The sequence below is a fragment of the Coregonus lavaretus genome, assembly GCF_964263955.1.
Source record: "Coregonus lavaretus genome assembly, chromosome: 13".
NCBI lineage: Eukaryota > Metazoa > Chordata > Actinopteri > Salmoniformes > Salmonidae > Coregonus > Coregonus lavaretus.
Genome location: NC_140000.1, coordinates 26,016,458 through 26,028,320, shown reverse-complemented (window position 1 = coordinate 26,028,320; position 11,863 = coordinate 26,016,458). Strand labels below are relative to the sequence as shown.

General features: G+C 42.9%; 1 protein-coding gene across 1 annotated transcript in view; it reads left to right on the top strand.

Moving 5' to 3' along the window:
* LOC311139999 (uncharacterized protein) overlaps window positions 1-10,976 on the top strand; it is a 20,294-nt gene extending 9,318 nt beyond the window's left edge. The window contains exons 4-9 of the mRNA XM_084174975.1: window positions 630-799; window positions 1,139-1,226; window positions 2,504-2,653; window positions 3,223-3,430; window positions 7,705-7,790; window positions 8,009-10,976. Of these exons, the coding sequence (XP_084031101.1) occupies window positions 630-799; window positions 1,139-1,226; window positions 2,504-2,653; window positions 3,223-3,430; window positions 7,705-7,790; window positions 8,009-8,143 (837 nt within the window). The 3' untranslated portion in view covers window positions 8,144-10,976. The remainder of the gene's footprint in view (window positions 1-629; window positions 800-1,138; window positions 1,227-2,503; window positions 2,654-3,222; window positions 3,431-7,704; window positions 7,791-8,008) is intronic.
* Window positions 10,977-11,863: the final 887 nt, after the last annotated feature.

Sequence of the window (11,863 nt, the reverse complement as noted above, 5' to 3'; positions counted from 1 at the left end):
CTCTCTCTCTCTCTCTCTCTCTCTCTCTCTCTCTCTCTCTCTGTGGGCTCTCTCTCTCTCTCTCTCTCTCTCTCTCTCTCTCTCTCTCTCTCTTCTCTCTCTCTTTCTCTGTGTCTCTTTCTCTCTCTCTGTCTCTCTCTCTCTCTCTCTCTGCCTTTTCAGTTAGTTCTAAGGCATGTCAGTAGCAGATGTAGCTGTGTGTTATTACCATGTCGTGAGGCAGGATATAACTGTATGAACTGGATGAGCCAGTGGGGCTACTAGTCTATGGCTGTTCTTTAGAAATTCTGTTCAGTTTGTTTGCTCCGCTGCTGCCTAAATCCCATTTCCAGGATCTCTGTCTAACCCACTGTGTGTGTGTGTGTGTGTGTGTGTGTGTGTGTGTGTGTGTGTGTGTGTGTGTGTGCGAGCTGTCATCATTCTCTCCTCTATTTTCTCTCCTCTGCTCTCTCCATTCTCTCCTCCTTTCTCATTCTCTCCTTGCCCTGTCTCTTATATAATATAATATAATAAGTGTGTGCTGTTTTTGTGTCCCTTCCTCTCTCTCTCTCTCTCTGTCTCGCCCTCTCTCTCTCTCTCTCTCTCTCTCTCTCTCTCTCTCTCTCTCTCTCTCTCTCTCTCTCTCTTTCACAGGGCTGGTGAGAATGGTACCTGACAGTCCGAGCCCAGAGCGCTTCACTTCCCCCCTCCCCTCCCACCGGCACAGCAACGGGCACAGCAACGGGCACAGACCTGGGCCCAGCAATGGCAGTAGTCTCCTCACGCCCTGTAACAGTGCTAGTAGCTCCCGTGCTGCCAGGTCAGTGGAGGGGAAAAAACGTCTAAAGTCACAAAGTTTGTTAAAGGAACATGTTAGTAAGACTGTATTGTAAGTGAATAAGAGAAGGTATCTGATTGGCTGTCAGGAGGAGAGGGAAGGGATTGTGTGATTGGGTCAGAGTGGCGATATAGTTGAAGTGAGGTGGCGTGTGATAAACTGGTTAGGTGAGTTTGCTAGGTGTGTGTGAGTGAAAGTTACATGCTGCTCTCAGTCTGTGTGTGCATGTGTCTGTATGTTTGTACGTCTGTGTCTGCGTCTCTGACGACAATAATGTGAGAGGTGGACTCTGCTGACATGTATTTTTTATTCTCTCTCCAGCCCGAGTCTGGGACTGGTAAACCTGGTGGAGATTGAGAGGAGACTGAGGGAGGCCAAGGCAGAGAGAGAGCGGCTTCTCAAAGAGAGGGTGAGTCACCACCACTAACATCCCTAATCACTTCAGACACACAGCATTAGACATGCCGGGTCATATTCATTAGGGAACACCGTAACAAAGTGTTTAAAGATGTTTGTTTATTATTGGACGGTTAATTCAGGTAGTCCCTCCCTGTTTCAGTCAGTTTTCTTCTGTTTGTTGCTTAATGAACACAACTCTGTTGTGTGACCACTGACTGATTACCATAGAGAATTAACATGACCACCAGAAGAAAACAGACTGTGATGGAAGAACCCTTAATAGAAAACAAACAAAACTGAACTATGTCATCACTACTGTGTGTCTCCAACACCAAGGAAATACACTCCCCTGTGTATTTATTTGGACAGTGAAGCTAAAACTTGTTTTATATGATGTGTCAGTACAGAATTTCACCTTTTTATTTTAGTGTATTTTCATACATATCTGTTTTACCGTTTAGAAATGAATGCACTTTGTGTCTAGTGCCCCCATTTTGAAAGTGTCATAACTATTTGGACAAATTCACGTATAGTGTATTAAATGTAGTCAAAAGTTTAGTATTTGGTCCCATATTCCTAGCACGCAATGACTACATCAAGCTTGTGACTCATTTGGATGCATTTGCAGGTTGTTTTGGTTGTGTTTCAGATTATGTTGTGCCCAATAGAAATGAATGGTAAATAATGTATTCTGTCATTTTGGAGTCACTTTTATTGTAAATAAGAATAGAATATGTTTCTGAACACTTCTACATTAATGTGGATGCTACCATGATTACGGATAATCATGAATGAATCGGGAATAATGATGAATGAGAAAGCTACAGATGCACAAAGATCATGCCCCCAAAACATGCTAACCTTATAAGTGAATTTGTCCAAATACTTATGACACCTTCAAATGGGGGGAGAGATGCATAAAGTGCTTAATTTCTAAACGGTAAGTCAGATATGTATGAAAATACCCTCAAATAAAAGGTGACATTCTGTACTGTCGCCTCATATAAAAAATGTCATCTCAAATCCAAAATGCTGGAGTAATGAGCCAAATTAAGTTTTAGCTTCACTGTCCAAATAAATACATAGGGGAGTGTATATGCCCCAGCCTAGATATTGTACTTAATCTTAATCCCCCTGTATGCCTCTTTCTAAAAAAGAAAAACTAATTGAAGAAGGTCTTCGAAGGGAGGCACCTTCTCCTCCAATATGATTGATAAGGACGCGAGGAGATAGGATGCAAGAAAGCGTGGAAAGGATCATTGAGATAGAGCCTGTGTGTTGATCCAGGAGGAAAGGAGGCAGGTGGTGGTGGAGGAGAGGAGGCAGAGAGGGCTGGAGGGCAGAGGAGCAGCAGAACCAGTAGAGTCCCAGACCAGGCCAGACCCTGACCCAGAGGAGCAGGCCAAAACCACCAGTCCAGTCCCCAGCTCCCCTGAGGTACGTCTGTCTGTTTGCTCTGGCTGGCTGGTTGTCAACTCTGTCAGACAGACAGACTGTCTGTCTGTCTGTCTGTCTGTCTGTCTGTCTGTCTGTCTGTCTGTCTGTCTGTCTGTCTGTCTGTCTGTCTGTCTGTCAACTCTGTCTGTCTGTCTGTCAACTCTGTCTGTCTATCTGGCTGTCTATCTGGCTGGCTGCCTGCTCTGTCTGTCTGTATTGTCTGCCTGTCTGTCTGTGTTCTCTATAGCACTATACATCCTCTGTTGCTCAATTGGTAGAGCATGGCGCTTGTAACGCCAGGGTAGTGGGTTCGATCCCCGGGACCACTCATACGTAAAAATGTATGCACACATGACTGTAAGTCGCTTTGGATAAAAGCGTCTGCTAAATGGCATATTATATATTATATTACATCCTTTATCCAACCTCTCCTTTCTCCCTGCTTATTGCTCTCTCAATCTGTCTTTCTTTCTGTCTGTCTGTCTCCTCACCTACCTTATAACGTTGATCTGTTTTATTTTGCATATTTATAGTGAAATTAAATACATTATACTCATTCTTCTTCTCAGCGCTCTCTACCTCTCTTCCTCTCTGCAAACTTTGACCTGCGGGCCCACGTGGAGTCGCTGGGTCATGGGGTGGCGAGGTGCATGGGCCTGCGTATGTCCCCACGCCGCTGTGCCGGCTTCTTGACCAAGCGAGGGGGGCGGGTCAAGACCTGGAGGAGGAGGTGGTTCCTCTTCGATATGGACCACAGGCGGCTAGCCTACTACACAGGTGAGGGGGCTGAGAGAGAGACTGTGTGTGCTGTGTTGGGTGTTGGAGGGGGAGTATGCGTGTATAAGCCTTAATGGTAGGGCTGTTGCGGTTACATTATTACCGCCACACCGGCAGTCATAAATCATGACCACAGTAAAATTCCAATTGACCGTTGAGTCACGGTAATCTCCTGTTATGCACTCTGGACATGCTTTGGTAGTACCCAACTTGCTAACGACCATCAGGTCCGAATGGCCTGGTACTCAGGGCTCTATTGTCCCTCTAACCACTCGGACATCAATGCAAATGCAATCAAAAATCACATCAAACACTTATCATCAAAACAGTATCATGTTTTAAAACTCACCTCACTGTGATGATCAATTTTGAAGAAAGAAGTTCAACAGCAGGTTGAAACTGAGTGGAAAACATGGTCATTGTAGAAGTTGTTTCAAAGCCTAAACACAACGAAATGGACAGTCTTCTAAGGTGATGATTAATTAAAAACACCCACAAGCATATTATAGCTTATGCATACACAGGCTTATTAGCCCAAGCCAGAAAAAAAAACATAATAAAAATTATGATTGTGCAGTTATACAATACTTACCGCATATTATGCATGGCAGAAAAACATAAAACAAAACTGATTTAAGATGTCTTTGGTGCATAATTGGTTGAGCGTATACTCCAAAATTAAACAAATTTGCGTAATTGCCTTTGAGTGTGTATTGTATTAGTATGCATACTGGATGGACTGGTTACCTTATGCTATGCTCCAAAATGTCTATCCATGAGTCTGGAAGAGAATGGATAGCCCTAAGCGATGCAGTTGGTTCATTGATTGTGCAGGACGATTTTGAATAGCCTAGTAATAGGGAATTGTTTTGGGTGACATAATTAATTGGGTGACACATTACATTTAGCTATACAGAAAATCTCACCACCATGCATTTCCATCTCCTCCTCTCGCTCCTTTATTCCTTTCTCGAGCAGGCAGACGGGCTGTCAACAGTTTAATGTGAACACGTTATTGCGAACACGTTACTATCCATGTTCCGGAAAATATTTCACTTTGTTTTCCAAATTAAGCAATGGGTAGCTGCAGTAACAGGGTTGGAGAGCTCATGGCATACAGAGTTTTGGTGGCCCCGTGTAGCTCAGTTGGTAGAGCATGGCGCTTGCAATGCCAGGGTTGTGGGTTCGATTCCCACGGGGGGCCAGTATGAAAAAAAACAAGTATGCACTCACTAACTGTAAGTCGCTCTGGATAAGAGCGTCTGCTAAATGACTAAAATGTAAATGTAAATGATATCACCTGTTGCACAGCGAGAGCATGCTCCTGAACAGTTCTTGATGCTTGGAGTGAAATAAGTGTTCTTATATTTATTTCTCAGCTGCTCATATTAAGCACATGCTCCACTATATAACCGAAGTAGCTTACATGTCATCATTGAAAAACGGACCGGTGGGAAAGCATGCGGCCTCCATTCGCATTTGATAATGGGCCATTCTAATTCAAAGCTAATTTAACATATTAGTAAAGACAAGATTAAATTGAGAATAGTCTGATGGGTGAAAATATAATCACTTGATGAGAGAACAGCTGTACAGCCTGAGGCAAGGAACAGAAACGCAAGCTTTTTTAAATACTTTCTCAAATCATCAAAAGCCTATAGTCGCATCATGCAGGGGCACAACTTTGGTTTTAGAAGTGGGGGGGACATAATTTATTTTAATGATAATACTTTTTTCAGTCAGATAAACACTCCAAACAGTCTACACGACCGCTCGGAGGCGTCCGCATGGTGCTAAAGCACACAGTTGCCTCGTTTTGTATCACATTCCAATGATACAACTGTGGGGGACAAAAATGCAATTTCAGAATGTGGGGGGGCATGTCGTAGGGTAACAGTTGAGTACCCCTCGTCTATGGCATTGAGCATAGCCAGATAACATACAGTGGCTTGCGAAAGTATTCACCCCCCTTGGCATTTTTCCTATTTTGTTGCCTTACAACCTGGAATTAAATGCGGGGGTTTGTATAATTGCATAAATTGGGGGGTTTGTATAATTTGATTTTGAAGATGCAAAATATTTTCGATTGTGAAACAAACAAGAAATAAGACAAAAAAAACTGAAAACTTGAGCATGCACAACTATTCACCCCGTCAAAGTCAATACTTTGTAGAGCCACCTTTTGCAGCAATTACAGCTGCAAGTCTCTTGGGGTATGTCTCTATAAGCTTGGCACATCTAGCCACTGGGATTTTTGCCCATTCTTCAAGGCAAAACTGCTCCAGCTCCTTCAAGTTGGATGGGTTCCGCTGGTGAACAGCAATCTTTAAGTCATACCACAGATTCTCAATTGGATTGAGGTCTGGGCTTTGACTAGGCCATTCCAAGACATTTAAATGTTTTCCACCACTTGAGTGTTGCTTTAGCATTATGCTTTGGGTCATTGTCCTGCTGGAAGGTGAACCTCCATCCCAGTCTCAAATCTCTGGAAGAATGAAACAGGTTTCCCTCAAGAATTTCCCCGTATTTAGCGCCATCCATCATTCCTTCAATTCTGACCAGTTTCCCAGTCCATGCCGACGAAAAACATCCCCACAGTATGATGCTGCCACCACCATGCTTGGTGTTCTCGTGGTGATGGGTTTGCACCAGATATAGCGTTTTCCTTGATGGCCATAAAGCTCAATTTTAGTCTCATCTGACCAGAGTACCTTCTTCCATATGTTTGGGGAGTCTCCCACATGGCTTTTGGCGAACAACAAACGTGTTTGCTTATTTTTTTCTTTAAGCAATGGCTTTTTTCTGGCCACTCTTCCGTAAAGCCCAGCTCTGTGGAGTGTACGGCTTAAAGTGGTCCTACATACAGATACTCCAATCTCCGCTGTGGAGCTTTGCAGCTCCTTCAGGGTTATCTTTGGTCTCTTTGTTGCCTCTCTGATTAATGCCCTCCTTGCCTGGTCCGTGAATTTTGGTGGGCGGCCCTCTCTTGGCAGGTTTGTTGTGGTGCCATATTCTTTCAATTTTTTAATAATGGATTTAATGGTGCTCCGTGTGATGTTCAAAGTTTCAGATACTTTTTTATAACCCAACCATGATCTGTACTTATCCACAACTTTGTCCCTGACCTGTTTGGAGAGCTCCTTGGTCTTCATGGTGCCGCTTGCTTGGTGGTGCCCCTTGCTTAGCGGTGTTGCAGACTCTGGGGCCTTTCTGAACAGGTGTATATATACTGAGGTCATGTGACACTTAGATTGCACACAGGTGGACTTCATTTAACTAATTATGTGACTTCTGAAGGTAAGTGGTTGCACCCAGACCCGTCGCCAGACCTCAGTCTTAAGGGGGGCATATGAAATGCATGGGAGGGCAGGGCACAATTATTATTAGCCTACAGTACGTATATTTAATAATAAATTCCCTCAAGTGGGGGGGGCACAAGTATTTTTGGGGGCGGGCCCGGCCCCCTATGGCCCGCCCATAGCGACGGGTGTGGTTGCACCAGATCTTATTTAGGGGCTTCATAGCAAAGGGTGTGAATACATATGCACGCACCACTTTTCCGTAATTTATATTTTAGAATTTTTTGGAACAATGTATTTTTTTCATTTCACTTCACCAATTTTGACTATTTTGTGTATGTCCATTACATAAAATCCAAATAAAAATCAATTTAAATTACAGGTTGTAATGCAACAAAATAGGAAAAACGCCCAGGGGGATGAATACTTTTGCAAGGCACCTTACAGTAGGCCATCTCATATTCTGTTCTTCTGAAATATATTTTCTTCATATCATAATGTATCTTTAGACCTGCCTAAAATAAATAATGGATTTATTGTGATGGTATATATTAAATTGATTTATTATACTTTTTAAAAATGTAGATGTTGCAAAGGCGCACATCAGCGGCTTGTATGCAGCTTGTATGCATGGAGGCCTGGAGATACTAAACGTGTTTATGTTAATTGCTGGTCAATTACTGTGAGACTGGTAGTCTTTGCATGATAATAACCGGCTGACAAAATTTCATGACCGCCACAGCCCTACTAAATGCCTTTGCGATTTGTGTCTGTTTCTCTCTCTCTCTCTCTCTCTCTCTCTCTCTCTCTCTCTCTCTCTCTCTCTCTCTCTCTCTCTCTCTCTCTCTCTCTCTCTCTCTCTCTCTCTCTCTCTCTCTCTCTCTCTCTCTCTCTCTCTCTCTCTCTCTCTCTCTCTCTCTCTCTCTCTCTTTCTTGCTCTCTTTCTCTCTCTAATTGACTGTTGTTTACTTTCAGACTGTGATGAGAGGAAGCTAAAGGGGGTGATCTACTTCCAGGCTATAGAGGAAGTCTACTATGACCACCTGCGCACAGCCACTTCAGTGAGTCCTCATATACAGTATCTTATCACCATAGAGAGGGAACAATGTGCCCATGATATCACCACAACTGTTAAAGAGATGATCCATTCATGCATTCAATGCTTGAGTATCCCAAGAATTATCGCTCTTTCACCATTCCCTCTCTCTCTCTCTCTCTCTCTCTCTCTCTCTCTCTCTCTCTCTCTCTCTCTCTCTCTCTCTCTCTCTCTCTCTCTCAGTCTCCGCGGCCCAGCCTTACGTTCTGTGTGAAGACGTACGAGCGTCTCTTCTTCCTGGTGGCACCCAGCGCTGAGGCCATGAGGATCTGGATGGACGTCATCATCACGGCAACAGACGAGCACAGCCGCTACTGACGTTGACTTTACACCTGCCCCCCTTCCTGTGTCTGACCTACCCCTGGGGCTGAACCTCCATTCACCTGGCTGACCTGGCAAACCTGGCTACAGTTTCAGCAGTTTACATTATGTTTTTGGAAAACTGCAATCTTCAACCTCCACCCTCCAATGTGTGTAAAACCCAGCTAGGCAGGCATTTTGATGCCTGAACTTTACCTTATATGAGTGGTTGAGGTGGAGGTGAGGAGTGATGAGCAGAACATAATGTTCAGGAAAGCTCTCCCTGAAAGAACTGACAATTGATTCAGGATAGTTTCTTAGGAGCTTTGATGGGACTGAGTGGCAGACTGTTACAGGTTCTGTGTGGAACAAGAGACGTTTAGAGGATGGCGGAGGGACAAGGCCATGGGAATATAAAGACGTGGACGTGAAAGCTGGAGCAACCATTGGACATCTTAGAGTCAGTGCCAACCATGATTTACTGACAGACAAACCTTTCATGTATTTTTATTAGACTCAAATCAGGATTTACTGGTTGGTGTCTCTCTAGCAGCTGTGTTTGAGCTCCCTCTTGTGGCCAGAATGAAGTATTGAAGTACTACAACTTCATTGAAATATACAGGTAACTGCCTAAATAAAGGAAACACCAGCATAGTGTATCTTAATAAGGCGTTGGGCCACCACGAGCAAGAACAGCTTCAATGCACCTTGGCATGGATTCTGCAAGTGTCTGGAATTCTATTGGGGGGATGTGACACCATTCTTCCATAAGAAATTCCATAATTTTGTGTTTTGTTGATGGTGGAAAACGCTGTCTCAGGCGGCGCTCCAGAATCTCTCATAAGTGTTCAATTGGCTTGAGATCTGGTGACTGAGTCAGCCATGGCATATGGCTTTACATCGTGTTAATACTCATCAAACCATTCAGTGACCACTCATGCCCTGTGGATGGGGGCATTGTCATCCTATGGGGGCATAGCCATGGTAGCCAAAATAATGCCCAGAATAATGGCCTGCCCAGCATTTTTATACATGACCCTAAGCATGATGGGATGTTAATTGTTAATTAACTCAGGAACCACACCTGTGTGGAAGCACCTGCTTTCAATTTACTTTGTATCCCTCATTAACTCATTATTTTGGCAGTAACCTGTACATGTATGTCTATATTCAATATATGTATATTTTTCATCCATCAAAAGGGCTGTTCAGAGTCAATAAAAACACTGACCGAGCATTCAGTTCTCAAAATGGATGTTTAATTTTTTAATACACTGGTCACGTTGCGTGCGTGAGCGTTGCAAAATAAATGTACACACGTTATTCAATCATCCACACTGCTCGCGCGCATCAACGAGTGTCTGCGATGCCAAATGCTGAAATAGAAGTTGGGAGTATAGCGTTAGTCAGAACCCATGCTGTTCTCAGGGCAGGTCTGCCGATTTTGACTAGCAAAAGTCGCTTTTCTTTTTCGCAGCAGGTTAGGAGAACTTGCGCAACAGGTTAGGAAAATGTATGTGGCAGGTTAAGAAAATTAGGTTAAGGTTAGTGTTATTTTTGTATGATCCGGGTCAAAATTCAACAACGAACCAGCTTTTTCAGCTGCATGATCAGGTAAAATAATAACCAAATGTTCATCTCCCAGTGCAAACTGCTAGCAACGGCTATCTACACTCTTAGAAAAAAGGTGCTATCTAGAACCTTAAAGGGTTCTTTGGCTGTCCCCATAGGAGAACCATTTGAAGAACCCTTTTTGGGTTGCAGGTAGAACCTATTTGGTTCCAGCTAGAACCATTTTGGGTTCCATGTAGAACCCTTTCTACAGAGGGTTCAACATGGAACCTAAAAGGGTTCTACCTGGAACCAAAAATGGTTCTCCTATGGGGACAGCCGAAGAACCCTTTTGGAACCCTTTTTTCTAGGAATAGAGCAAAGTGTCCATGAATGTTTCATGTGTGTTTCGACCTGTCCCCAAATGAATACAGCTGGTTCACAGTTAGTTTTGGCATTTTAAGCTGTGTGTCATGATCTCTGGTGGGGATAGACAAAATCAACATGCACAGGATGGTGCACGCGGACTCACCCACAGGGCCGGTGTAGCCATGGTGTCAGGGTGCAATGGTGGCACCCAATGAATTTACTATTTTCAAACATTGTCTACATTTTTACAGACCACCCCAAGAACTCCTCAGTGTCAGTCAGTCCCTCTGGTCTAGTGGTCGAGGGCAGCTCTGTGTGGTCATATATGAGTTTCAATATTTCATATACTAGCAGACTATCCAGAGGACTGAAGGTATGTCAGTAGCACTTTATCTTACTGTACAGAAATTACTTTGCAATTACCTAGAAATGACATGGTAATAATTGTTTGTACATGTTTTAATGACAGTAATAGGTAACTTATTGTAATTACCTAGAAATAACCCTTTTAATATTGTTAAATTATCTTCTTGTTCTTGATTTCATTGTGCTGTTGCTGTTAAATATTGTATTATGTGAGGCACTTATTGCCAACAAAGTGCCAGGCAGCATATGACACATACGCCACACTACAGATCTCCAATGTGACCTCTACTTATGAGGTCAAACAGGTGAGAGCACTCTTCAGGCTATTATTTATGATGATTGGCATACATAAAATCATGATAGTTTTCACACTTTTGGAAATGTGTATATAAGAAGCATTTATTTGACCACATATAACGTGTGTGTTTGTGTGTGTAAGTGTGTGCGCTCGTGCGTTCGTGTGTGTGTCAGAGGAAACGTGGCAGCAGAGGAGCACAGAGAGAGCCCAGTGGCAGTGATATGTGAACGCTGCAGAGGGGAGAGCGACAGTAACACCATGATCGTAGCTCTGGATTCAGGGCTTTTGCTGTACCTGAGAAAGTGCATACAGCAGGGATCAGTGATTTCTTTTGGCTTTCCGGTATACTTTTTTGGTTTTTAAAAAATACTGTAAAAGCACCAGGAATTCCGCTCGAATTGATTTTAATTTAGGAAATCTGTTCCCAAGTATTCCTACAAATAAAAATAAAGATGTGATCAATGTTATCAAGGTAGGAAATTATCATGATATTTTCAAATTAAATCTATTTTGGGGCTTACTTGTGGTCAATTTTAAGTGTACAAATTATTATAATTGTGTCCCGGCACCCCTGACCATCCGCTCTGACAAAAATTGCCCTGTGGCTGAATGTAGTTACCTACCCCTGGCATACAGGATCTGTGGTAGACAATTTATGCAACATGAATTTTTCAAACGTGTAATCTCCATCAGCCACCGATTTCTTGCAAAGTTATTGCCCCATTATCTTGGAACGTGTTGTAAAAAGACTTGACCATTTCATTACAATTGTGGATTTAAATCCCTGACCCCGGCCCCCCGTCCTGTGTCTGTCTGACCTATCTGTGGACTGTTACAGGTTCTGCGTGGAACAAGATCATTTTAGAGGACGAAGGAGGGACAGCCTTGGGAATATGACAATGTGGACATGTAAGATGGAGCAACCATTGGACAGCTTAGAGTCACTGCCAACATTGACACAGTATACTGATAGACAAACATTTTTTCTTCTTCTTCTTTTCAAATCACTAAAAACACTGACTGAGCATTCAGTTTACAAAATGTATTGTTTGTTTGACAATATCAACACAGGAATACTATATGCTTCTACATATAAATATGAATTATTGTTATTATTATCACTATTAAAGGTTATTCATACACTTTTGTTTACT